At 40.8% G+C, this 27,797-nt stretch overlaps 3 protein-coding genes across 11 annotated transcripts; 2 read left to right on the top strand and 1 right to left on the bottom strand.

Moving 5' to 3' along the window:
• The first annotated feature begins 120 nt into the window (after nucleotides 1-120).
• Ctps (CTP synthase) lies at nucleotides 121-3,503 on the top strand. The gene is made up of 3 exons (NM_001142332.1): nucleotides 121-564; nucleotides 1,444-2,067; nucleotides 2,153-3,503. The coding sequence occupies exons 1-3, from the start codon at nucleotides 294-296 to the stop codon at nucleotides 3,079-3,081; spliced, it is 1,824 nt and encodes a 607-aa protein (NP_001135804.1). The 5' UTR covers nucleotides 121-293; the 3' UTR covers nucleotides 3,082-3,503.
• A 176-nt stretch (nucleotides 3,504-3,679) lies between these two features.
• LOC100233149 (uncharacterized) lies at nucleotides 3,680-5,937 on the top strand. 3 transcript variants are annotated; one of them, XR_004344534.1, is made up of 4 exons: nucleotides 3,682-4,046; nucleotides 4,130-4,790; nucleotides 5,072-5,359; nucleotides 5,444-5,937. XR_004344534.1 is itself a non-coding variant. In NM_001142877.1 (3 exon segments), coding segments are annotated over 2 exon segments (738 nt in total). In that variant the 5' UTR covers nucleotides 3,680-3,924; the 3' UTR covers nucleotides 4,746-4,790; nucleotides 5,072-5,099.
• On the bottom strand, nucleotides 4,721-27,577 carry LOC100117677 (serine-rich adhesin for platelets). Of its 7 annotated transcripts, none has more exons than XR_004344558.1 (23): nucleotides 27,346-27,502; nucleotides 24,471-24,560; nucleotides 24,026-24,224; nucleotides 23,656-23,957; nucleotides 21,260-21,481; nucleotides 20,756-21,019; nucleotides 20,025-20,518; nucleotides 19,455-19,964; nucleotides 19,029-19,380; nucleotides 18,695-18,953; nucleotides 17,132-17,616; nucleotides 16,606-16,713; nucleotides 15,997-16,125; nucleotides 15,025-15,387; nucleotides 14,766-14,949; nucleotides 12,356-14,688; nucleotides 7,727-7,924; nucleotides 7,372-7,650; nucleotides 7,209-7,298; nucleotides 6,927-7,083; nucleotides 6,410-6,740; nucleotides 5,210-5,603; nucleotides 4,721-4,952 (listed from the first exon to the last, which is right to left on the bottom strand). XR_004344558.1 is itself a non-coding variant. In XM_031924704.2 (23 exons), exons 1-23 carry the CDS (start codon nucleotides 27,349-27,351, stop codon nucleotides 4,923-4,925), a joined length of 7,551 nt encoding a protein of 2,516 aa, XP_031780564.1. In that variant the 5' UTR covers nucleotides 27,352-27,577; the 3' UTR covers nucleotides 4,721-4,922. The 7 variants fall into 7 exon arrangements, 6 of the variants coding, with proteins under 6 accessions (XP_031780564.1, XP_031780562.1, XP_031780565.1 ...); XM_031924704.2 differs by having other exon boundaries at nucleotides 5,210-5,378; nucleotides 24,026-24,221; nucleotides 27,346-27,577; XM_031924702.2 differs by having other exon boundaries at nucleotides 5,210-5,378; nucleotides 27,346-27,577.
• Nucleotides 27,578-27,797: the final 220 nt, after the last annotated feature.

Genomic DNA, 27,797 nt, shown 5'->3' on the forward strand with positions numbered 1-27,797 from the left:
AAAATTGAAGAAAAGAGAGAGAGAAAGAGAAAAAGCTCCCTCTCTCTCCCCCAGCTTCGTGGCGCCGTCGTCGCTTCCTCGTTCGCGGCGCAGCTCGCTCATCGCGCCAGTGTTCCTCTCAGATCACACCGTGGCGAGACCGAGTCAACCACGTGTTTCCCACTTGGGCTGTCTGACCTCGTGTGTGCACGCGTTACTCTAGCCTGTACGAATATCTGTCTATTTATAATAAATCGACCTCACGAGTGCGGAAGAAGGAATAATCATCAGCAGCAGCAGCAGCAGCAGCAACGATGAAGTACATCCTGGTAACCGGCGGCGTGATCAGCGGCGTGGGTAAGGGCGTCATCGCCTCGAGTTTCGGTACGATCCTCAAATCCTGTGGCATACACGTTACTTCGATCAAGATCGACCCTTACATTAACATCGACGCGGGCACCTTCTCACCTTACGAACACGGAGAGGTCTACGTTTTGGACGACGGCGGCGAGGTCGACCTTGATCTCGGCAACTACGAGAGGTTCCTCGACGTTATCCTCCACAAGGACAACAATATCACTACTGGTAAAGAGACTGCAGTTTTGTACGGTGGATGCACAGTTTTTTTTTGCTGATTTATCGCTTTTCTTCTGTTCTGTCAAGTGGAGTGATTCGGGGTGCATGGGGTGGATTATTGATTGGAGGGTTGAGGATTCCAGTGGTTGACTGTTTTCAAAAGTTTTGCTGTAGGTGCATTTGTAGAGATAAAATTCACAGTTAACTGGAAGGCTGTGCTCCAGAATAAAATTGCATATTCAATTTTTTTATTGCATTTGTTTCAAAACTATTTGACAGTGTCTATAGACATAAGGATTATTGTCTTCTTTAAATGCTTTTTTATTATCTTGTATTTACAGTGGCTCGATACCATCAATGAATTGTTTCAATGTGGGTTAAAAAAAACTGCAGAGCCTTGCATATTCTCTGCTTTTGTATGCATGATAAGATAACTTTTAATGTTTACATTAAAATTGTTTTATAGTTTCAGATTTTTATAACTGATTATCCAATATGTCTATTGCGCATTTCATGCACTATGCGTGATTCATATAATTTTGCAAACATACCAATATTGCTAAAAGATTGCCTCAATGTTTTGTAATTCTTTCATGCTTGTATAAATTTGTCACGACAACTTTCAAAGTGAAAGTCTGTATTACTTGTTCCGTACACATAATTCCATCATAATTGGCAGGTGGTAATATTAATTTTGCCCAAAAAATCAAATCATTTTTTTAATGTGAGAATAATTCTTTCGAGCATAATTTCTTTATATCTGATTGTTAATTAAAAAATCAAATATTTTATCAAGTAGTTTGATAGTTTTTTTTTCAAACTAAATACACTCAAGTATTATATTTCAGTATCTATTTATAGATTTTAAAAGGTTACTATTGTTTTCAGGAAAAGTCTATGAGCATGTCATCAGAAAAGAAAGAAAGGGTGACTACCTTGGCAAAACAGTTCAAGTAGTGCCGCACATTACAGATGCCATTCAAGAATGGGTTGAGAAAATATCAAAGCAGCCAGTAACAGATGATGGAAAAATTCCAGAGGTCTGCATAGTAGAACTTGGAGGAACCATAGGAGATATCGAAGGCATGCCATTTGTAGAAGCCTTTAGACAATTTCAGTTCAGAGTAAAGAGAGAAAACTTCTGCTGTGCACATGTGTCTCTTGTGCCATCACCAAAGTCAACTGGAGAACCAAAGACAAAACCCACACAATCAAGTGTAAGGGAACTGCGTGGACTTGGATTGTCTCCAGACTTGATCATCTGCAGATCAGAAAAGCCTATTGGTGATTCTATAAAAGAGAAGGTCTCAAACTTCTGTCATGTTGCACCTCAGCAAGTAATTACTATTCACGATCTCTCTTCCATTTACCGTGTTCCTCTGCTTATGGAAGAACAAGGAATAATTCAATACCTCAACGAAAGACTTCAATTGAATATACAAATGCCTCTTCCACTTACATTCATGAGTACATGGAGAAATCTTGCAGAACGTGTTGATCATTTAAGGAAAAGTAGGTTTAAACAATTTTTGTGCTACATTGCAATTTGCAGCCTGTTATATTGACGCAGTTTACTAATTATATTATTTTTTTACAGCTGTAAATATTGCATTGGTTGGTAAATATACCAAACTTGAAGATGCATATGCTTCAGTCATAAAAGCACTACAACATGCCTCAATAAAATCTGGTTACAAATTAAAATTGTCATTCATTGATGCGGTTCATCTTGAACAAGAATCAAAAGAAGCAGAGCCTGTCTTGTATCACAAAGCTTGGCAGCAACTTTGCAGCGCTGATGGTGTCATAGTTCCAGGTGGTTTTGGTCAAAGAGGAATCAATGGAAAGATTGAAGCCTGCAAATGGTGCAGAGAGCACAACACACCTTTACTTGGTATTTGTCTAGGTTTACAAACTATAGTCATAGAATTCGCTAGAAATGTATTGAAACTCGAAGATGCCAATAGCACAGAAATGGACCCAGAATGCAAGAATCCTCTAGTTATAGATATGCCTGAGCACAATCAGGGAGATATGGGTGGCACAATGAGATTGGGTAAGAGACCAACTCGTTTTATACCTCAACAGTCTACACTGCGACAGCTTTATGGAAATGAAGAAATTATACAAGAGAGACATAGGCATAGGTATGAAGTTAATCCAAAATACGTTAACGATCTGGAAGCGTCTGGCCTAAAGTTTGTTGGTCGTGATGAGGAAAATATTAGAATGGAAATAGTTGAACTGGAAGGTCACGATTACTATGTTGCCACACAGTTTCATCCGGAATACTTATCTAGGCCATTAAAACCGTCGCCACCATTTTTAGGATTAATATTAGCTAGTGTAGGAAAATTAAAATCTTATTTGGCTAAGGGATGTAGATTGTCACCTTCACAGCTTAGTGACAATGATTCAGATGAAGGATCTGCTGTAGATATATATCATGCTCAAACAGAAAAGTTAATTGCATTGAATACGCCTGGAGCTACAGTACCTGTTTTACTAGTGGATGAAAAAAAATGATGATCCAGTTTCCTAGACATGAATTGATATTTCTAATAATTATTTTTTATTTTTTTATTAATTTCATTGTATGTACTTAGTTAATACATTTTGTACTTTGTTTTATATGATAGTCTCGATACATATATCTGATTGTTTCAAATTTTGGAATGAGAACTATTTTGTGATATCTAAGAATTTTGTAACTCTTTATAATGGCTATGTGTGAGTGTAGACATGCAGATTTACAGTGTACTTATTTATAAAAAGGATTTTGGAGTGTATATATTTTTATGGAAAACCACAGAACTTGTAATTCCAATTGTTGAGACAACTTTCAAGGAGAAATCAAACTGTAATTATATTCTTTTAATGTCTGATATATATAAGTATGAAAAAAATTTTAAAAATGAAAAAAAGCAATAAAAATTTTTTTCCATGAACTTGTTGGTTAAGTTTTATTTTTGCCTATAATAAACAGATTTAATTTGATCGTTTTCAATTAAAAATTTAATAATCATATTAGTTAATTTCAATTTGTAAAATTTTCAAGAAAAATATGTTTGTATACGGTTTTCATGCCGCAGCCATCAATAGCGATCTGGTCACGTGGGTCAGAGAAAGATAACCTATATATATTTAAAGCTCACGTGTTTCTTGAATATGCGTTTGCAGCTATATATAAAATTACCTTTGTATGTACTTAGATCGGGTATAAGAATGAATAACAAGACAAAATGTATACATTTAGTTGTATAGTGATTCTATTGAATTAACGTCGATTGTCAATTGATAAGATCGTTTTCGAGAAAAATTGTAACAGGTTAGATTTCACGTGAACAAACCATCAACACGACGGCGACAATGGATAAACAAACATTCAATATAATGGATAAGATGAACGAAATAAAGCACTGGTGGAATTCTGTAAATTATCTGAAAAAATTCGATGGAGAACAAGCAAACAACGCCAGGATGTATTTTGTGTAAGTTAAATATATAACTATTCTGTTATTGGCATATACTAACCTAAACATATGATAATTTGTATATTAATGTTGATTTGTAGACAACGGTGCAGAGAGTTTTCTAAAACGTTAGAATTACCAAACCAAAATTTTGGTCCATCAGTTATGTGTTCACATTGCGGATCTTTATGGTCGAAAAATGAATCACAAATTAGAATTTTACCTGGTAAGAATCCATCCAAGTCTGTCAAAGAGATAATTAAGTCTTGCTCAGAAGATAACAAAATATCAAGATTTCGTGCAACATTGATGAAGAAGAGTTTGAGAAATAAAATGAACAAAGTTGTTATCAAATGCTCTGTTTGTTCAAAAAATACACAAATTAGTTGTACAAAACCAGTAAGACCAAAACCTAAGAAAGAGGATAATAAGGAAGTTGCAAATGTACGCAAGAAAAAAAAGAAGAAAGGAAAAGACAAAACTGCTGGTTTGAAGATATCCACCATGAAAACACCCGATGTAACAGAAAAGAAGCAGGTGGAACCTGTTGTTTCTACCCCTATCAGTATAAATGTTAAAAAACCTAAAGGAAAGCAAGTAACTTCAGTACAGAAAGTCAGAAAAATTAACTTGAATAAACTGAATAATGTCTTGAATGACAGTAAGGTTCAGAAGTCAAGGAGCAGTCTTAATAATTTTCTCAAAGAACTTTATTAACTAAGAAAAAATCATCGCAGTGTTTCTTATCTACAAACTGTTGTAGTATGTATCTTAACATTATTTCTTTATATAGTAAATACAATAAATAAAAGGCAAGCTTGGTGAATATCACGAAACTTCAAAGGCACATTACATATTCATAATATTATGAATCTTTTTTGAATGCTTCTTCTGCTACTCAAGTGGAATCTCCTTCCGTACAATCTGGAAATGACAATATAGAATTAAAAATATGTTTTATTTATTGTTTATTTTGAAAAGTTTTTATAACAATGGAAAAAATTATGAAAATCAAACTAACATTTACAACTATTACATTTCAGATTCAAGACTAGAAAGTTTTCAAGATGGCAAGGAAAAAAGGCAAGGCAACAACAACGACTCTACCATAGTAGAGAGAAAGAAAGAGCGAAAATGTTAACGATGACACGTGCACATGGCAATCAACAACAACAAGTCACCTTAATGCAGGCGTCGAGGTAATCTTGCTCGGACATTTGCTGGTTCTTGGCAGGCGGCACTTTTCCCCGACGGCGCAACTCCTGCTTGGCGTCGTTCAAGTCAAAGATCGCCACAGGGTCCAGCCTTCTCTTGAGCACGAGGCCCGCCAGGTACTCAATGTAGTGCTGCCTGTCGGGAAAAAGTACACCCACCCGATTTACTTATGCGGCTAGTAATTTGTTTACCTCGAGCAGGTCCTGCCGGTAGTCGACGGGGTCGCGGCCGTACCAGTTGGCCGGCAGCTTCAGACCGGCCCGCAGGACGCATGTCTCGAGGTCGTCGACGCTCATCAGAGGCAGTGGCTCCAGACGCGCCCGACGCACCTCGCGGACGAGGTACTCGATGTAGTGGACCCTAGAGGAGGGTGCGGCACCAGATACCAAGAGCCCGATTTCCAGGATATTGCGTGATTTTACTTTTGTTTACGATTTGTTTTTTTATTGTTCTTTCTTCACTTGATACCATGACTGATGAATGATTAAATGAATTTTTGCGCTGTGTTGCGAATTATTTTGCTCGTTTCTATGTATGAATCTTGATGTACATAAATTATTTATTTAGTTGTTCGTAACTGTCTTAAAATTTTGACAATTCATCATGTCAATAGCAAGAAGTAAGTAATAAGAATTTTGGTTTATTCGTTAACAGCTTGTTGTTATAGAAAAGAAAATAATGTGAAAATTCTTATTACTACTCCTTTGGTCAAGTTTGAAAGAAAATAATACAATTTTTACATCACGTTTGCTGCAACCTTTTATTAAGAATGTAAGCGCGAGTTTAACGCAATTTTTTAAATAAACAGTTTTGTAAGAATATCATCAATATTGCAGCAAGCGTGTGATTAAGTGTGTGATTTATTATTAATTGTGATGTAAAAATGTAGAATAAAAATTTCACATCACTATTTTTTTTAAATATGTTGTGACGAGAAAAGAAATTATTTTGAATTGACAATATACTATTTAAATTTATATAAAAATTACTCGCTGATTTATTTAAAAATTTCTTCAACTGGTCTGCGAAACGGATGCATCATTATTCGTGAAAATCGCAATAAATTTGTTATTTGGTCAATGCAAAATTAACCACGTTTCTTTAGAAAATAGATACAAAAATACAAATATGCACCCGCTAGCAGAACACCTCGCCCTCATAATCACCTGCAGAGTCCGGCGTGTCCCTCGACGACTTCATTGTTACAAACCGCATCCACAACCCCAGCGGGCGTCTCCTTTTGCAGTTGCACTTTGCATCGCTTCTGGTCCACGGGACCAACGGTGTCGTAGCTGATATTGTTTTCCCGGAGCAGCTGCTGCAATTGGGCCGGTTCCTTATCGCGCAGGTAAAAGAGACAGTTGCGTGGATGATGCGCGTGAAGTCCCAGTTTGGCACAGTATGCGCTCACTCCACACTTTGCGCCCATCACGAACTTCATGCCACAGCCACAGCAGAACTCGTACTTGCACTGGCTGCAGGTGAAGTGCATGCATCCTGGGTGGTACAATGATTAACAAAATAATTTCATGATTCATACTTATCTAATCAAATTGAAAGGAAAAACATTTCTAAAGCCATCGGACGCTATGAATAAACGATGTAATTTTACGTTCGGTTTGAATCTCGAAATCGAACAAGAATAGCTCTCTTAAATAATGCATCAGATCTATATAGGATTACCTCCACGAGAGAGGGAATATTTGAATTTGCACTTGGGGCAATCGATTCCATTGTCCGCCAAGTGCTCCGCCAGACCCTTAGCCTGATTATCGGGATCGTTCTCGTCCTTCCAGGCGGCGAATTGCTCGCAACTGATACCCTCGTGCTGTTTCTCCCACTTTATGACAAACGATCGATTTATTGATTATTGGCGCAATTATATAGATTATAAAGTAACTCGAGATTCTTAGAGAAGAAATGAAATACATTTTTGAGAATCTTAGTGTATACTCTCTTACATACCGGTTTTCGACAAGATGCGCAAGTAACAGATTTGCAGTCCGGGCAAATCAGCCTCTTCTGATTGGGATCCGCGTAAAATCCACTTGAACACTGAGAAATATTATTTTACAATTAGAAACTTCACTGGACAGGCAATAAAATCCGTGAAAATACGACTTTATACCTGGACACACCACTTGAAGTTAGGATCCTGCATCAGCGTACGATCCCTGAGCTTCCGCTGGAAAAGCTCGTGTATGGGCGGATCGAGTAATGATTTCAGTTGTATATCTAGTATACTGAAATACTCGAGAACTTCGTCCTCATCGGCGTCCCTCAGCTCCGGCTCTTTACAAAACGGACAGACGGCATCGACGATACTGCGGTCGCTTATCTGAATGGTGAAGTAGTTCTTTGCGCAGTCGTTGCAGCAGCGGTGCGTACACCTCAGCATCGATACCATCTGAATATTTAGGGCAAAATAATTAATTCTAAAATTAATAAAATCTAAAATTCAAACCGATTCTGAGTTTGCATACCTGGCTCATGGAAAATCTACCGGTACAGAGCTCGCACTCCTGCTGCAAAAATGCCAAAGCTGCCTCGACGCTGCTGCACTGTTTGGCTGCCTGGAGAGCTTCCTCGTCGTTGAATTTTAGGGAGAGTAAACTCGCCGCTACCTCGGCTTCCTCGTAGCTCGAGGCTCTGCCCTCGGCCAGCAGTCGCCTGGCGACTCTCTACAATGATAACCGCAAGCGGCGATTGCGATTGTTAAAAAATATTTGCGTTAGAGAAAAAGACTTGGGAGGTACATACATTATTTTCGAAATGCAAAATTCAAGGTAAAGTGCAGGAAGGCATTTCTTTGTTTTAAGGTATAATTGTGTAGGTTCGATTTTTAGAATAACAGAATGTTCAAGAGTGTTTGATAATTTGGCTCATCACTCTGGAAACTCTGTTATCCCACTAATATTTATGATAAAATTTTTGGAATAAAAATTACAGTTATACACATATCGTAGCAAGATAAAAACTATAATTTACGTATAAAACTGCTTTAAAGAATTCAATTATATAATGCTTACAAATATTTTAATATGTCTTTAAACTTTCGTTGAATGGTGAATAATTTTTTTCATGATTTATTTTTAGTATAAATATTTATCCTGTACAGTTAAAATGAGTAAGTAAACTAAAATGAAATGCGATACGCATTCATTCCACTTTACTGTAGTTAATAGGTGCGAGCTTCAAATGTAAATGTAAAAAATGTGCATGAAATGGGCTATGAGATGAATGAAGTCATGCGGATGGTAAATAAACCTGGGATAAAGTAAGATGCACCAACGTCTATAAACGAGCTCTTCGCATTTTTCAAATTGATTTCTAATCATATTAACTATTTACAAGGAATTATTGCTTTGAAGCTCAGCGAAAATGATTTTAGTATTGTTATCCTAAAAGTTTTTAAAAATACCTGGAATATTATGGACTCAACTCTTATCGATATTTTATAAAAAAACGCATATTAATTAACATATAAATAACGAAGTAACTAAATAAGCATTGCAATCTTTTTCTCAGTGAATTATTCAATTATATTCATTCAATAATAATATTCACATTATAAACGTGTAATTTAATATATGAGCGACATGAATTAATTAATACGTTAGTCGAACAAAAGATATACTCACCTTCCGTCATTAATAAAACATTACTCATTACATACAAATAAAACTTTAGCCTCTCTGTAAACAACGAATCAATCCTTAACTCTAGTATTATGTATATAAATATGCACGGATATGCGGAGAAAAGAAAACCAAAAGGGGGTAGGATGTTTCAGATGCGCGCGTGTCTTTCCAAAAAGTTTTCTACTTCTCACTCGCCGTAAAATTTTTGTTACATTAGCGCGCGTGGCGTTACTTGCCGCCGGTTATTATAGGTATGCGCATTATCGAGCTCTTTTTGTAGACATTGGTCTGCCAACATCAGACTTGACAGTGTCGTTCTCTATAATTTTTCAGAGTGTGTCTCTAGCTACTGACCTCCCGTTCGGTCGTGGGAGTCGTCGTCTCGGGTTCCGGCTTTTTTTCCTCCTTTTTCGTCGATTCTCTTCTCAGCCTTGGTCGCGTGGGCTTCTTTTCGCTCTCGAACTGCTCGATGTAGCTCGCTACTATCGAGAAACGTTTGCGTGGCTTTATCGGTTTTGCTGGTTCTTCTACGCTCTTTGAAGTTTCGAGTGGTTTCTTCGGTTTGCTGCCGGATCCTGTTGGTATGACCACTGTCGCAGAAGTAGTGACTTCTTCTAACTTTTCTACGAGTTTAGGTTGTTCTGGTTCTTTGGCGGGTTCTTCAGCAGGTTTTATAAGAGTTTCTACGACTTCTTCGTCTTTTTTTAAACTGGCTATACTCCTTTCATCGGCAGAGTTGTCGTAATCCGATAATTCTGCTTTGATACGATTGAGAGTTTTCTCCAGCATTTGCTCGACGTTAGACAAGTTGGCCGACTCACTGGAGTCAGAAGCGGTGCCTTCGTCAACGCTCAATTCTTCCATGTCATCTGAATCGGTATCATAATCTTCGTGTTCGACTAGTTCGTCTGATCTTTCAGTTACACTCTTTGATGCTAGTTCTTCGGACATTGGATTGGAATCGGATTCCTCTTCTTCACCATCTTCTATTTCGACTTCTTCCTCTTCTTCTGACACTTCTTCCTCAATTTCTGATCCGCTTGCTTCTACTTCTTCTTCCGACTCCCCCGATTCCGATTCTTCTTCGCCGTCCTTTTCCTCCTCCTCCTCCTCTTCTTCTTCTTCTTCTTCTTCTTCTTCTTCTTCTTCTTCTGCTTCCACTTCATCAAACTTTTCTTCTTCTTTGTCATCTACTTTATCTTCTTTGAAATCTTTGATTTCTTTTCTTAAATCATCTTTTACTTCCATTTTTTCTTCGATAGCTTTTGATTTTGATTGCTCTGATACAGGTACTGTTCTGGCCTTGGTCAACTCTTCGGATTCTTCATCTGAAGATGTTTCATACCCAATTTCTTCAGCTTCTTTAATAACCTTTTGCATTATTTCAATACTTTTTGTGTCCATTTTTCTTTCAATTTCGGAATGTATATTTTCTTTAGAACTTTTGTCTGTTGTCACTTTTATCTCTACTGTATCTACCTTTTTCTCTTCAACTGTGATGATTTTATTTTCTTTGCAGCAAATATCTTCTTTGCATATTTCTTCTTCTTCATCTTCAAGCTTGACCTCTTCCTTCGTTTCTTCTTTTTTTTCCTCAGCGATGTTCCCTGTCCGAGCAGAAACTTCATCCTTTTTCAACTCCAATATCTGTCGGTTACCTTGGAACTTCTTGAACAGGCTGGTCTCACAAGTGCTAAAAGTAACTGTAGGTTTAATAATATTAGCATCTAACTGTTTTTGTAAACTAATCGAAATGTTTTGCGCAGGAATTCGTCTTGTACCCTTGAAGACTGGTATCTTCGAGGGAAAGCCCATCTCGCAGTTTTTATTGTCGAACCTCTCAAATTTCTTGAATGCTCCGTTGCTGTTATTGTTAATTTTATTTAATATCTTTACCGAACTCTTAGACAAGGACAAGGGTTGGAAAGCTCTGGTCTGTTTCAAAGGGGACTTCTGGTTGACTTGGTTTTTGCTGTGCGCGATGTTAACGATTCTGGATCGAGGGTCATTCTTCACGTTGAAGTTTTGAATTTTTGGGATCCTTGTCGAAGCTTTGTTTCGCTCTATCGCTAACTTAGATGGTGATAATCTTGAGGTCGGTTTGTTCTGGGCATTGAAAATTTTAGGAGGGCTTCTGGGTTTTGCAGGGGTGTTTCTTGGTACGTTTGGAACTTTCTTCAGGTACTTGACAGGTGATCTTCTTCCTATTATTATCTTCTTGACTGGAGATCTAGGTCTATTTCTGTTAATTTGTCTCTGTTGATTAGGTGGATTTGTGGTTTTAGCGTTCGATCCTTTTTGTTGTACATTTGGTTTTACTGGTTGTGGATTTTGAGCCGGCTCTTTTACTGATGGCGATTTTTCTAAAGCTTGTTCTATACACAGATCTTCTTTAGCATCGACAAATTCAATATCGCTATTTTCGATATCCGCAGTTGCGTCCAAAGGTTCCTCGATCAGCGGAGCGCAATCCTTAACTGCTATCATCGGCGACTCAGTGATTTTTAATTCAAAAACGTCAATAGATTTCGCGGATACCTGAAGCGGCTCTGTTTCTGAAGAACGAATCGGTTCGAATTGAGCTTCGGGCTTGGTAAAAGTATTGATTTCTTCAAAACTAAGGATTCGCGGAATGATCTTGTAATTTTCTCGTCCTTGTTTGCCTGTCTCAGCAGGTGCGTTTATTTTATTTCTCGTTTCATCAAAAACAGAGTTATTGATATCTTTACTAGCAGAGAATTCCGAACAGATGTCGGACGATAGTGAAGTTTCCTCCGAACTAGGTTCTGTGATCATGTCATCGCTAGACTGAGTGTTTGAGTTCGCCATGTACGTGAGAACCGTGAAAAGGGTAGTTCGCTTTTTCTTCGTCCCTGTCGGTTCGTTGCTCTTTCCAGAATTGTCTGATCTATCAGCTTCGTTTCCGTCTGCCACAGTTTTACTGCTACTAGTGTTGTCATTATCTTCGATTACCTCTGCCTGTTCCGAATATACCGCCGAGTTCGCCTCCGAAATACTATCCGCGTTTTTGTTATTTTTAGAGCTTAACTTAACGATCTTTGATGAGACGTGCATGATACTTTCGCTCGATGACTTTGCTAGCGGTGATATGATTAGTACTGCGTTAGTGGTTACAAAATCCTCGGATGAGTTATGTAAGTTTGATGCTTTGCTGATTGATGAATCGTCGTCGTTTCCTCCGGCTGTCGAGATATCATTGAAGCTATTGTCTTCGCGCACCGTGCAAAATTCGTCGGAGGACGATGAGCTGTCGTCTATGCTTTTGTTTAAGACATCTGCGTCTTTAAACGATTCTGACTTATGAATCGCACTTTCGGTTTGTACAGTGGGAATGATTTTGTTTTCGTGAATGACAGCGGTAGGATTGAGCTCTCGCGTATCCCTTTCAGCTGAATGTATGATCAAGCCTTCGGAACTCGTTATTTCAATGTGCGCGATGCTTTTACGTACCCCTTTTGATGATATTTTTGGTGATTTCGGAGGTTCCGGAGAAGATACAGTGATTTCGATGGCAGATGAGCCTTCTGTGTTTGTTGTCGCGGAAGTTATTTCGATTTTGTCGGTTGCGATATGCATGCTGTCAGTGATGGCGAGTGGTACTGGGACATTGGTATCTTTTTCTAACGGTGTTTCTATCATTTCTGTTGTATTATTCGTATTTTCCGTTTGTTCTATCTTTTTAAGCTCATTAGTTTCTGTTATTGCTGTATTGACTGATTCGGAAGTGGTAGGCGAAGATTCATTTTGTTCTCTTTCAATGTTAGGTGAGTCAATCGTAATTTTAATTTCAGCGACTTGATTCTCTGCAACATTGATACTTTCAATAATGGATACATTGCTAGCATTATTTTCATGATTTGCTGAAAGGATAATTTTTTCGGTTTCTTTTTTCATCTTATTTTCTGTAGACTGATACTCCGTCGAAGGTACATCTTCAGCTTGTGAATTTTGCGACTTGTTTACTTTGATATCATCTGAAATTTTTACTGCTACTTCTGGAATGGCATTTTCGGATGTTATTTCAAGTTTACTTTGATTTTTGATAGGTAGATTCTCATTGCTACGATTTTCTTCCTCGGAGTTTATGGTTTCGTTGGGTTTACTTTGCATTGACGTATTATTTTCTTTGGTTTCAAGGGCATTAGACATTGGAACTGAATTATCGACAATACTCGATTTATCATTAGTTGCAGAATTTATTTTCTCTTCCTCAGGAATACTAGTATTTAACGTCTCGACTGCAAAAACTGGAGTATTCTTACTGATTTCAGACAATCTTTCCGTCGTCGGTTGAGGATTGTCTTTTGTACTTTCAATGCTCGTTGATTCGTTTGTTGGATTGACAACTGCTTTTTCAAAGTTAACATTACTGGAACTGGGAGTTTCTGAAATGTTATTTCTTTGTACAGCATCAGTTGAATTAGTGCTATCAATAGCGGTGCTTTCGGCCTTCTGAGGTGCCAGCATTCCCAAAGCTGCAGTAATCTGTCCTAACAATTGTTCTGGAAGCATTTTCATAGCACTCATAAGTTGTTGTACTGCTTCAGGTTGAGCTACTATATTTTCTGAATTTAGGAAATTTCCGACTTTTTTATTAACTGCGGATGATTGTGTCAAGGGTTCCGGTTTAGTCATTTCGTCTTTTTTCGTGTCAATGTTTGAGGTTTCTGTTGACTTCATATCTGGTGTAGCATCGTTTAGTATTACGGCGTCTACTGCCCTTTTATCGCTTTCATCTGTAATCAAATCATTTGTTTCTTCTATCATTATTTGATTATTAACAGTTACGCCAACAGCTTCTTCAGATACGTTTATTAGACTTTGCTCTTTTGAAATCGTATCATTTTTCGTCTCTGCATCTATTTCTTTTAAATTTTCAAGTAATACTACTTGATCTTGAATGTCATTTGCCAAATTGGACTCAAGCTCGTGAGTACTGTTTCCAATTTTGTTTGTAACGATTTCATCTGGTTTAGTTTGATCATTTACAGGTGTATCTATAACCTTTTCGTCCAATTGCAGTTGTTCATTCTTAGCTTCAATTTGAGTCGCTTCACTTACATTAACATTATTATCTATTTTATCTTCAATACCATTATCATTCTTCACTCCTTCAATTATTTCCTTTAATTCTTGTACTTGTTCGATCTGATGCTCAACCCTTTCAATTGTTTCTTTATCCTTTGTCAGCTTTTCTGTTTTATCTTCCACTAGTGTGCCTTCATCTTCTCTCTTCGCAGCTGTAGCGACTTGCGTTTCAACTTTACTTTCAACGAACGCATCATTTTCTACCATTATCTTCTCTTCTCCGACAACCACATCCGTATTTTTTAACTCGATATTCTCGTAATGCCTGGCTCCAGCATCGTTTTGAGTTTCAATTCGATCACCTTCAACTTCGATCTTAGTACCCTTCGCGCCTACCATCTTACTCTTCTTCAGTTCCTCTTCTCCAGTTATCCTCAATAACTCCTTCTCCAATCGTTCGGAGGCTCCTCTGAGCAGTTCGACCTCGTCCCTCAGTTCCGGAGACTTCACCTTCCTCGTTGCGAGCTGAGCCTTTCCGGCCAGCATCTGTTGCTCCTCCTCGCGCTCCCAATTCGCTGTGAGCTCGCGCAGTGCAGCCAACTGCCGTTGAAAGTCTGTGTGCACGTCGGTATACATAGTCGTGGGAATTACCTGTTTCTTCGCCTCCTTGTCCTGAAGAAAGGCGACGTCCTGCTGCTGGGCTTGTTGCGGCTGGTACTGCAGACTAGTCGAAGTTGATGCTGTTGGATAATTTCCTGTGAATTTCATTCAAAACTCAAACGTGTATCTTTTTTTATTATAATAAAATATATTACATAGAAGCAAGTGTAACCTGGCATAGGAGCAGCTTCTTCGTTTTCAACTCCGGTGGGGGGTCCCCAAATCCTCATCAAAAATGGTTTCAATTGGTCCTTCTGCAACTCCAGCAACGATGCATCCTCGTTGCCTGCATTGTTATCCAGTGCTGTGATGACACTGTGCAGCGTAAAGTTTCCTTTGGCCATTATACTTTGGCACTGAAAAAAAAAATAATAATAAATAAAATCTCGTACGTAGTCTCAAATAACATTTTGTCGTACGCAAAAAAACACCTTTCTCTGACGCATCTGAATGGCACTGGCAACAGCAATCCAGATATCCCCTTTGGCGAGCCTTAACACCTCTTTAGCTTCAGCAGCGCTAAGGGTTCCGACGTCGTTACCTTCGCCTAAATCTTTGCCTCTGGTTGACGTGAGTATTTGAACAGTTTCGATCAAATGAGGCCACTGATTTCTGAGCCAGTCAAGTGGGTTCGCCGGATCCTGGGCTAGGGCTACCTGAATGTCGTCGGCTGAGAAACCTCGACGTTCGGCTTCTCGCAATACCTGAACCAGCTCTAGGCCTTGACGGGTCAAGCTCTGAAGAACAGAGTTGCCCGTGGCGATGGGTTCGTTGTAACGCGTCTGGCTTGGCTCCTGCGAATTTGAACATTTTAATTGAATGGGAAGAGTCTTACTAATAAGGTAATACTCGGGTGGAGTTCGTTACAATTGACATGTTTATAGACCATTTTATTCATTATCAAGGAGTGTAACATTTATATGTATTCCAAATTCTAGAAATAGTTTAATATTTTAGTTTATGACAAATGATATGATCATAATGATGTTACTTATTGATGTTACATGATTTTATAAATTAATCTCCATGGCCTATCGATGTAGTATAGAATATTGATAGTTTTGATTAATTATTATTATGCACAGTCGCGAGTGTGAATAACTTAATATTAAAGCACTATAATTAAATTTAAGATTAACGTCATAATTAAAAACTGACTCTCATCCTCACGCACTCATGAAATGATTTGATGATTGCAGCAGTGATGATTAGATAATATAACTAAAAAATTACATTGCAAACAAAATAACTATTCTAAAGGGCAAACCAACACCTGGAAATGATCTCTATAACAAAACCAAAAGAAGCGTTAGTATAAGTCAAATACAAAAACAGCACAATGTAACACGCTGAGAAGAAGTAGGAGAAGAAGAAGCCGTCGAAACTACACGGTAGGAGTTTACCCTGGAACGGTAATAAGGATGCGGCGAGCTGAGCGAGTTTCTTCTAGTCCTATCCCTGGCTGACTGTCTGCCTCCACGTTGACTTATGCGTCCATTGTACGCGTCTGGGCTGCTTGGAAATCTACCGTCCTAAAACACATGCTCAGTCCAATTCGTATAAACGCGGCTCGCTGAGCGTCGTCCTGGACGCTTTTTCATATCTATACGATTGTTCATCGGTCCTCTGATAACATCGTTAGTTTTGTGATTGTGCTGCTACGAGCTTTGATCCTGACGCGAAGTTATTATTGTATAGTTTTAAAAAAATGTACTACATCGAAATTCTCGAAAGTGATAATCGCATCAGAATCAAACGAAGAATGACAGTAGAATTCGGAACAGTCAACAGTGAGAAAATATAGAGAATATAGATAGGTCATCACTCTGTATCAAATGTATAACTTGCATTGAATTTATTTAGGAACTTGGCCATTAGTACATTCTCAAGTGATTCCATTTGTGTACAAGAACAAGGGGTGAAGAATTTTTTTTTCACGCGAGTCTGGCAAAACATTCGATATCGTTCAATGTTTATAATATAGATAGAGCTAGGCGTTTAAGCTAACGTACTTCTGAATCGCTGTCGTCGTATCTCGTCGAGCATTTCGAGGGAGCCAGCGAGGCAGCCCTGCGAAACGTACCTTCCCTTTCTCTCAGGGTGCTTGGGTCTTCGTAGGTCTGAAACAGCAGGTCTTATTTTAATAAAATTTTGATTTTTTATAAATTATATTGACATATATAAATACAATATTTTCAAACATTATGGCATTTTATTTTATTATTTCTTTAAAACATTAAAAGAATTAATAACTGGATTCGTGTAATAAAGGGGATGCAAATTTGACATATACCCGTCTAACGTGTAATCGTAACTTATACACGTATTATTATTATTATTATTATTATTATTATTATTATTATTATTTTATTATTATTATCATAAACTATTATTACCATTGTCGAATAATATAGTAAAATCGCATATACTGGATATTAATCCTTACGCAGTATGCAGAAATTGCATTGTACCTTGTCAATAATAAATAATTGAACTGTAAATATATTAATAGTATTAAGAAATTGTTAATTCACTCACTTGTGTAGAAATGCTTTGTGGGGGTGGTGAGGTGCCCGTGGAAACAGTCGTGCTCTTTACCTCTTTACCCACGTTATTCGAAGTCTTCTTATCTTCTATTTTAGCACTAGGTTCCGCGCTATCGGTAGCCGAATCTTTCTTCTCTGCAACTGGTTTCTGTATTTTTTCCGATTCATCAATTTGCGTTGAAGTTTCGGTTGACGTGTTCGTAGTTGTAGATTTTGCCTTGACTTCAGTCGATGTCGTCGTAGTCGTGGACTGTGTCGTAGGTTCGGTCGATGTACTAGTGCTCGTGGCTACTGTCTTGGATTCGATCGACGTCGGGCTATCTTCATGTGGTGGTTCTTTAATGGGCGACCTTCCCCTCGACGTGTTTTGCGTTTTCGTCTCGGTGGGAATGGTCTTGGGTTCTTCGGATTTGATTGTCTGTGGAGGTTCTGGAGTATCTGTGGGCTTTCGTGTTTCTTCTTCTGTCACTCCGGCATCTGTAAATACAGTTATTTCTTTAATTATGTATAAAACTGAATCTCGCGAAGAGTGCAATCCCTTAAGAATTATTTATCAAATGGTAATTTAATAACTGATTTTAAATATTATTAAAAATTTTCTCTTACAAAAGTAAGTAAAAGAAATGCATATGCTATGACTTTTTTGGTCGCTCACACGTTTAACTACTTATACATTTTTTTCTACTTAATTTGAAATTATTAAAATATTAGCAACATTTATTTGGTTAAATTAATCCCATCTATACTGTCAGGATTTCCGTTATAACTTGCTGTATTTTATTCAATTGTAATAGTGGGTCTAGGTGGAGGAAATAAGTAGACAAATCGTAGGAGGATTCAAAGAGGAAAGGCCAAATGCACGATCGTCCTTGAAAATTTGCAGCTTGAATGAATAATAGAACAGTACAACTACTGATTTTTTTCAAAGCACGATTTTGCATTTGGTGCGATTTTGTATAGAACATGAAAACGTCATACGAAGTTTTATTATTCATTCAAGAATATACAATTCGTCTGGATTTTTTTAGAAAAGAGGTTTCGTGTGACAAAGACAAGGACAAGTATCGCATTGTTACAAAACGGTAAAAAACTTTCGCATGAAGCCAGTTAAAAACAAATTGTTTCATCTTAAACAAGGTTTTTGTTATTGGTATTGAGGTCTTTACTCAAAGAGCCTCTAATCAAAAGGGGTAAAGGCAGTAGTGAAACAGATGGATTCGAACATAAAATGCATTTCACATTAAAATCTTTCCCTTTATTAGGGTCAAATATTCAAATGCCTAGCATCAAGATTTTTATAAAAAAATACATATCACAGATTAGTTTGTCGTTCTAATTACGGTACATATTTGTCAATAAAAATTATAGAATCAAAAAACCAATGCCTCTACCCCATCTCAATACAACACCCCGATTCCATGAGCACTTCTGTTAACAAACAAAATTCCGTTTTTGTACATTGTGAATTCAATAAAACAATAATAACGCAGTTGTCAAGGCGGTCACTTCGTAAACTTCGTTCCGAACGAAAAGCTGATCTTTCGCCTGGTTCTACCTTTGCCCTTGAGACCGCTGCCGCTGTCAGGGCTCTCGGTAGATTCGCCACCGTTCCCATTGCCGTTGCCGGTCGTGGCGTTGCTGAGTTTCATTTTGCTAAAACTATTCCCAGACCCGTCAGCCTCATCCTGGTCTTCGTCGTCCTGTTTCGGCGGTGGTAACGCACTGGTCTTTGTCTTGCAACAAACCGCACATACTTTGTCTTTTGGCTCGTTCAGGAACGTACAGTATTCGCATGGCCATTCGCCTCTAAGTACCTGCAATCGATATCAAAGCCTAGTTATTATATGAACGATTCACAGACTAATAAGTGAATTTCCACAGTATTTTACCTCTTGCATCAGGTCCCTTGTGCTATCGCCATTTCTCTTTGGTGTTTCACTGCGTTTCTGTTCGCTGCTCGGTGCCACCGGTGGTTTTTTCTCTTGCGGCTTGGCGCGTCTCTCAGGCGTTGCCGATCGCGATGGGGCTCTCGTGCGTTTCTCCGGGGTAGGAGATCTAGGGGATGGTTTCTCTGCAACCTTTCGTCTTTCCGGCGTAGGCGAACGATGAGACGCGGTTCTTTCGGTGATTTTGTGCTTCTCAGGAGTAGGTGATCTGTGAAGGCGGCCACGACTCGGGCGGCGATCTTGCGGTGGTGGAGAAGAGGCACTTCGCTGTCTGCATTTTTCGCTGGGGTATGCTCTGTGAAACGTTTCGATCACACTCAACGTATTTGAGCAACAACGAGTTTATGATAAAATTCTAACGTGAATTACCTCGAACCAGCAGCAGTCTGCTCTACGCCGTCGCTCTCCTCGAACGACGACAGTCTTCCGCTCCTGACCGAGCCTGATTGACAGCTCTTCCTGTCAATCCTACCCTCTCTTTCCTCGGAATCTCCCCTTCGCAGCTGTCTCCCATCCTCTTGTGTCCTCCTGGACATGGACCTGGGCAGCGTACCGCGCATCTCTGGAAGCTGCCTGTCCACGTAATCGTCCGACGAGCTGGTCACCTTGGATCTGCCGCCGCCGCCGTTCCTCTGGGGCCCGGAAACCGAGTCGTCGGTGCTCTGACCACTGCGAATCGCATGAACGCTTCCGGCTCGGTTGTACCGGTTTGGTAGCGGCACATCGTCGGGCAGACGAGAATCTTCATCGTGAGCTCGACGGTTCGAAGCGAGAGAACGACGATCGTCCTCGATGTCGACGGGTCTGGCTCCGTTCGCTGGGAAGTGATTGGCGATCCATTGCTCCTCTAGACTGTTTATTCTGTCCTCCGAACGCCAACTAGAAACGGAGACGTTGAGTTGTGACAAAAATAAAAATTTGCGAGAAACGGACACTCACTTCCTCTTATTCCTGGCAAACTCATCCTGATGGTATCCCCTACTCCTCGCTCTAGCGCTGCTCACGCTGTCTCTCCGCCCGTTGTACCTCGAGCTCCTGGACATCCTGTCATCGAAGTCCGACTCATCCGAATCTTCAGACGAAGCATCCGAGGGCGAGCTGGGTGACCTTCTTATCCTGGATCTCGTCGAGGCGGTGGACTTTCTGGACTTGAGACTAGGCGACGGTGACGGGGCCTTGGATCGTCTCCCTGATTTCACACTTCGGGCTGGACTGTGTGCCCGAGATGACGGAGCCATGCCTGGATAGTGAGGCGGTAAGAGGTGAGGTGGTGGCATCCCGTAACCCATTGGATAACCAGGCCACATCGGCGGTTGGTTCAGGCTCAGACTCGAGCCGCCCATCGTAGGACCCATTGGACTATCCCAGAGATTGACACCTGGATACCACATCATTGGACTGTTCATGGCGCCCAAGTGTGCCACTGACTGGGCCTGTTGGGAATTCCAAGTTTTTGTTCATTTTCATGCATCGGTGTCTACTGACAACTTAACGGTGTATTCATTTTTTTTCCTCACATAAAAATTATCATTTACCAGCATATTATCGCATTTTATACCTCAAGTACTCCCTATCACCACTTATCTCGACTCTTCAACACGCATCTACCACACTCCCACCAAAACAACATCACCACCATCACCTCGAATCCACTTGACTCCTTTTCCTACCTGATGCATTCCCTGAGCCCAAGCATTGGGTGAGCTCAAGTCGCAAACACTGGCCGACTGCATCATGCTCCTGACCGGCGGTGGAGGTGGCGGTGGAGACGTCAAACTGTGTCTCTGCATCGGTGGCGTAGGAGACATCGGGCCCGTCATGCTCATAGGTCTGGGACTGCAACTGTCCCGGTTCGAGCCTACGTCAACCGAAGGGTGTCTTCGTCGCGTCGCGTCCTGTGCTCGCATTGCCTCTTGGTACCTGCGGTATCTCTCCTGACAGATAAAGAAGACAAGCGATGCTTTAAGTAGGACCTAAGATGTGCGTGTGTGTGTGTGAGAAGTGTATTCAGTTGGTGATGGGGATTTGGTGTTGATCGTACGGTGGAGCGAGGCTGATGACTCTGTTCGATCTCTATCTACTTGTTCGAATCGCTTTTCATTTTCCTCGGATTCTTGTTCAAATAATAGTTACAATAAAAAAGAGCCAAAACAATATTATAGGCCACAACGAACCTGCAAAGTCGACATCTTATCAGTACCACTGATAGCAGCCTCCTGCGCGTTGTTGAGTGCCTGTGCGCTTCTGTGCGCCTGGACGAAACCTGCGTCAGGAGGTGGCGGCGCCGGTAGTGGCCTTGAGAGCGTCGACGTCGAACCGACGACGCCACGTCTCAGCGTCGACGACCTGCTCGCGTCCATGGGTGGAAAGCCCGGCAGCTGCTGCGGTGATTTGGCCTAGAGGCGCGAAGATTCGCTGGTTATTAGTCGACGGGGCCCCGAGAGCTTCGGGGTCTGCTTGTTTCTTTAAGGGGGGTGAGTTATGTAAAGATTGGTGGTTAATATTCATTTCGCGTGTGAGCAGCCCTGGATCTAAGCTGAGTATTCGAAAGCTTTGAAAAATAAAAAAGTTAGTTGTTTTTTTAATCACGGAGTAAAATGAGTAATATGCGTATATATAATAATAAAGATAGAAAAATTATTATAACATTGGGACATTTGGGAATAATTTTTTGAAGATAACTCGTTTTACCCCAGAACAATAGAATAGCAATGAAAAATTAATTATCATTACAAAGTAAATAAAAATATACGTAATCGTGAAAGCAAAATAATTATGTTGCTAAAATAATTTGTTTGGAATTAATAATGAAAAAGCTCAAGAGAGGTGTGTGTAAATGGATATACCACCGTATTCACTGATACTTGCAATACTATCAATAAAATTATCAAATTAATAAGAGAACCAAAAGAAAATAAAAAAAAACTTGAATCTTCAAAAAAATTTTCCTGTCAAGGCAGGGAAAAATGTGTTGGGGTTTGATCAGTGAATACGGCAAATATTTCTTTTTGTAACAGCATGATATATTAAAATCACAACATATAACATAGTATACAATATGGTCATTTGGCGTATATAAAATATAGGCGTGATAAATAATATATATATATATATATAACATAACAATTAATTAAAATTCTGGTGGCACAAGTACAACAATCAACAGTGTGTGTATACGTGAATAACATAATGGTGAGTGGCAATATCATCATTATACAAAAGCTAGTAACAATAAGATATCAATGACTGAGGAATCGTCGGCACAGCGCATTGGATATATTCGTTCTAAGCCTCGTCTCGTATTATATAGTTCGTTCGAAGCAGCGTCGACGGCGGCACACGAAGCCAGGGAGAGAGAGAGAGAGAGAGAGAGAGAGAGAGAGAGAGAGAGAGAGAGAGAGAGAGAGAGAGAGAGGAGCGTTAAGAGACGACAGGCGAGAAAATAAGGCAGGAAGAAATAACGAGGTATTCCGGGTGCACATTTGGGCTGGACTCGTACGTGCGATGACTTGTTCGACTTATTTTCGGTATGTAAGTTTAATGTGCGCGCGCTTTCGTTTTGTCTCGTGCGAGCGATATATGTGCGATTGTGGAATTTCTATAGCGGCACTTCCTGGAATTGGTACAAATCTCAATTTATAAAGTTCGGCTGCTAAACTCAATTGTCCCCTCGGGTTATTCTTTTCTAGATAAATTTCATAACAATAATTATATTATAACTTATAAATTATAATCATTTAAATTTCTACGTAATACGTGGTGATCACAATGAATAATAATGATAATTCAAGCTTGTCCATCAATTCCTGACGTATCACAGGCACTATTTGTGACGTGTAAAGCTGTAGAAAAATAAAACGTGAGATGCGAAACAAATATTATCTACTGCTTTTACATCGGCAAAGCTTTTTGAAATGGAATGAATCGTACGTTCATGAATCAGTCATTCGAGCAAAATTTCTACTTAACTTTCACCCAGCCCAATATATTTCGAGTCAAAACTAGCCCTTGGCTTCTTATAAGCAATCGATAGCAAAAGTAAAAACAAAAATGTTTCTTATATACTAAGTATAGGTGTCAAACGCATGGAGTTAGAGCATAATCTGGAACGAGATGGTCCTAAGCGTTACAATAAGTACAGAGAAGTCGGGAGAGACGTCCTAGCTATAAAAATAAAAGAAAGTACAAAAGAAATAGAAAAAATCATCAAACAAAGCTTTCTAAGACACGTTTATAAAAAGAAAAAAAAAGATAGAGCATATCACTACGCATAAATACTTGGGAAAAGGAATGGTGCTGTTAAAAATCTATAATCCAGCATTTCTCTATAATCGATTATATTCGTTCTACTATACACAGCGCATAATCGAAGCTCGCTGCATCGCCAATCCTAACTATTCTTCATACGTGTCAAAAGTAAAATTCCGATCGCTTCTCAACAGCACATTCCCCCATCAGCGGAAAGAAAGATGACCGGCGACAAACCTCCCCCAAACCAAGCAAAAGCAAAGGATAACATTTCTCCGCGAATCCTTATCACACCAGATAATCAGAGTATGTCGCATCCTACCTGATTACCCCTTCGATTTCTTCGGGGCGGTGGTACAGGCGGTGGATTGCCGGTGTCGCCCTTGGGTGGCAGTGGCGGCTTGACCTGTCTGCCCCCGTTCTCCGGAGGCTGAAAAATACGTCGGCGAGTGTGAGCCCGACGCTTCGGATGCTTGTGATTCGCCTCGTCGCAGCTGTCGCAGAAGACGTCGTTGCAGTTGTCGCAGCGCATCGTGACGCGCTCGGCACCGCACAGGCTGCACTTGATGCGTTGAACTGTCGTCGTCGTCGTCGGTGTCGTCGGTGCGTGTCCGTTTGAGATTCCTGGAAAACGTTTGCGGGCGTTGAGTGTTTTGCTGAGAGAAACGTGCGCCGACGATGTGCAGACTAACCAGCTGGTGAACTCTTAGGCCGATTGTTATTCACGTTGCTGTTGGCGGCTGAAGCGGTGGGATTACGGGGAGGAAATTCGATGACCTCGTAGTCCGGGTCGCCACAGTCCCCGGACAAGGAGGGTGGAGGATTTTTCGGCGGCGTTGGCGGTCGATCTGGCTGGCGCTGCTGCTCCTTTTCCGCCTGCTGCTGTGCCTGCTGGTGAAAAACGAACAAAAATTGACGTTAATTTACGTACTCTCTCCGACGCATCGCACCCATAACAAGACCCCTCCAAAATTAGAGCCACTCGTCCACAAAGCCAGCGGCTGAAAAACGAGTCCCCGCTATTAATTGCAGGGATGAAGCATCGCGGGTAATTAAGCCGTTATAAACGCGTAGCTCACTGGCATTATTAACTGCCCAGTCTATTATTGGCAAAAATGATGGCGTTATTACACTTACCATCACCCAGTGAGGCATGGAGCGGGCGATACGCAGTCGGGTTGACGGGTTCGAAATGGCCATCGGCCGCCATCTGTCCGCTCCGGGATTCTGCAAGTATTCGTAAACAGAGAGCGAGAGCTGCATTAGCCAAACTTTATTATTTTAGCAAACACGGCCAGCTGGTTTTACTAGCTGATGCGCGGGATTATAGGATTCGCTTCGAGAGCAATATTTCCAGCTCTCGTGTTTCTCGCTGAAAATAGTTATCTTTCCAACTATGCGCTCAACCTTTTATAATTATAGTAATCGATAGAACGTTTTAATTTACGGCGATTCGAATCCAACGACCGCATCGAAAATACGCGCCAAATCCGCGGTTTATTATAATTTTCACGTGTCTGCCGAATCTAGGCGAAACCGATAAAACATACGCGAGTATACACACACGCGCGATGCGCACGAATACGAGAGCATTCATAAAACGCCTCTGCAAAAATAGCGCGACGAACAGGCGCGTTAATTTTAAAAGTATAACAACACGCCGTATGCGAGTGCGAGAGAGGCTCTCGCTCTCCATTCACACACCGCGGCGGAAGTGTTTGTTTGGACTTGTCTTATTTCGCTTTGGAAAAGTGCAGCGGAGCATGAGGGCGTGCTTAAAGCGTCATAAAAATCCATTTAACCGACGATAAAGATCGTATCGAATTTTTTGGAGATTGTTTTTACGTGAAAATGCAGCCTATCCCTCAAACGCAACTGCACCGGCGTTATTAGTTCGCGAAAGCTCATCGAACCCGTCGCCGCGGTATAAAGCTGCCGCGCTCTGATGACAGTAGCGCGAGTAGTAGAGCTTTCTCTGCTCTATGCGTCGCGCGAGCGCAACGAGACACACACGCGCGCGCACTCCGCGACGAGCCGGTCCAGAAATAGCTGGACGCGCGCACAAGCCTGCTCTTCCTGTTCCTTCTTCATTCTGCGGGAAAGAGACCGATAGATCTGTGTATTTATTATACGTACCGTGGTCGAGTAGATTATGGATATGGATATTCGCTTGATGTGATTTTTTTCAATTTCTATATAGCTATAAAGGCGAGACAATCACAGTAAACATAATAGTCTCAGGCAGTCATAGCATGATCGGCTCAAGAAGCTGTCCTAAAAAACGGTAGTTTTGGCGTAGACGATACACCGCAGTTTCAGCGCTGGGCATCCACGCGTACTTGCACACGGATCGAAATTAAACTGGTAGGTTTGTCTTTTTTTAGGGTAACATTATTAAAATATATTTAGAGGAGTAGATGCTGCTTAACGCCATAAATCGCAGCTGGGAATGTTTTCACAAGCCAAAAATACTTTTTACCAGTTCGAAATACCACGAGCTTGCAAATGCCGAATAACCGATACAGAAACTTACGCCCAAAAAATAAAATTGTCAAAAGAAAACAACTAATATTCAATGTCCATTCGAACAGTCGCAACATTTAATACAACGTAAGGCGTTACTTTTCGCGGACCGGCCAAACGCGACCTCTTGGCCCCGAGGTGTCGCGAGACGCTTTATTATTTATTACCGCGCGTTACGCATAGACACGTCTCGTCCGCACATCACCACTGCATCACACACAGACAGATGCAGCGAGACGAAGACCGCTATGACGTCGTCTCTACTCCGATTCGGCTCGCGCAAATAACCCGACGCGTTTAGGCAATATCCAAAGTTGCTCAACCCATTGTAGGTCGTTTACCTCAGGCCGCGTACCGGCCACGCGACGATGATCGTCTACGAAAATTAACGTCTACAGTCCTATATTAGATTTTCTCCGATAAAGTTATGCGCAGACGGTACGTCGTAACTGAATTACGCGAAAACGCGAATTCTAATACAGACTGAGCGATCGAAAATCGGGTTCATCAGCGTTCGAAGAACGCGCAGTATGAAGTCAAGTGTCGGCCATTGCCAAGTAAAGATCAGTTGAGCCGTGCACCGCTACAGCACACGCACCTCATTCAGTCTATTTTATTTAGCTTAGTAGGTAGTGCTTATTTTTAACGAAAATAACCTGCACCCGATGAAAAAAAAAAAAAAAAAAAAAAAACGACAAGTCTACGATCGCTTTCCCTTTGACATTGATATTGGCTCTCTGATGCAGCTGCTCTCGAAGAATTATTCCAATGCGGATCACGATCGAAATTTTCGCGCTAGTTTCGATGAAACAAGATATAACCTCGAGTAAAGAATGTTAACTATAAATATACGCGGGTGTATGAAACGTATATTCGGGCTACACTATGTCTCCGCGACAATAGGCTGCTTCGATGCGACGGCTGCGGCAAGTAGGTTCGTCAAAAGCTCGAATCCGTGCGCGTGTGTACGGTGTTACGAATTTTCTATTCGGGGCTGCTTCGCTTCGTACACGGTTGACGTCTAAAAATAAGGCCACAATATTATCGCGGGTACCTATATACATATACTGCTTATACATTTAATGCATCGGACACTTTCAAAAATCGCGTGCGCTTCCTCGAGTCCGGAGAAGAACGTTTCCGGATCTAATAAGACCGTCTCTCGAGTCTCGCTGCCAACAAACGTCGTTTTTCCGCGATGCGGGCGTCTCTTTCCCGAATAAAATAAAATCCGTCTACTTTCACATATATCGTTCGGCACGCTAAACAGAGCCGCGTTTATATTCCCCGAGTGCGCAATGGCGGCATTGTCGCTGCTAATTCTCATCTCCCCGCAAGCAAACAACGCTTACAGGCGTTAAACAAACCACTTCTCTCTATGTATAGATCTCTCGTGTTCACCGATTTAGCCGTCGAGATCGGCAAACCACCGCGAGAGATCGGTTGCTCGCGTGAATCATCGAAGAAGAAAAAAAGCACGTGTACTCACGCTCATGTTGCAGCTGCAGCGGCTCCAGGTTCTCGCTGGGAGGAAGCGATGAGATGCAACGTGCGATTATCCCGAGTGTACAGGTCGCGCTCGGCGCACTGGACCTCGTCTTCGGGACACGCACTATGTGCCGCCTGGCGTTGCTGCTACGTGTGACGCTTTGGACTAGAGTTAGAAAGAGAGAACACGGCTGGGTTATTTTGGTCGGAGAGCGCGCGTCGCGCCTGGACTCCTGCCACCGATTTTCCCCGAGAGTCTCCTCGTTCCCGTAAATATATCTCTTCTGTTCTCCGTCTTTGTCGGGCTCTCGCTTGAGCTTTCTTCGCGCGCGCGCGCGCGCGCTCGAGGTGTGCAGCGGAGACTCGATTTCGCCGGGCGAAACAGCTTTGAGGAAGAGGGAGAGAGGCTTTTCCGAATAGTGGAACGAGAGAAGTGCAGTCGGTGGAGGATAT

Source organism: Nasonia vitripennis, chromosome 2, assembly GCF_009193385.2.
Source record: "Nasonia vitripennis strain AsymCx chromosome 2, Nvit_psr_1.1, whole genome shotgun sequence".
In the NCBI taxonomy this organism is placed as follows: Eukaryota; Metazoa; Arthropoda; class Insecta; order Hymenoptera; family Pteromalidae; genus Nasonia; species Nasonia vitripennis.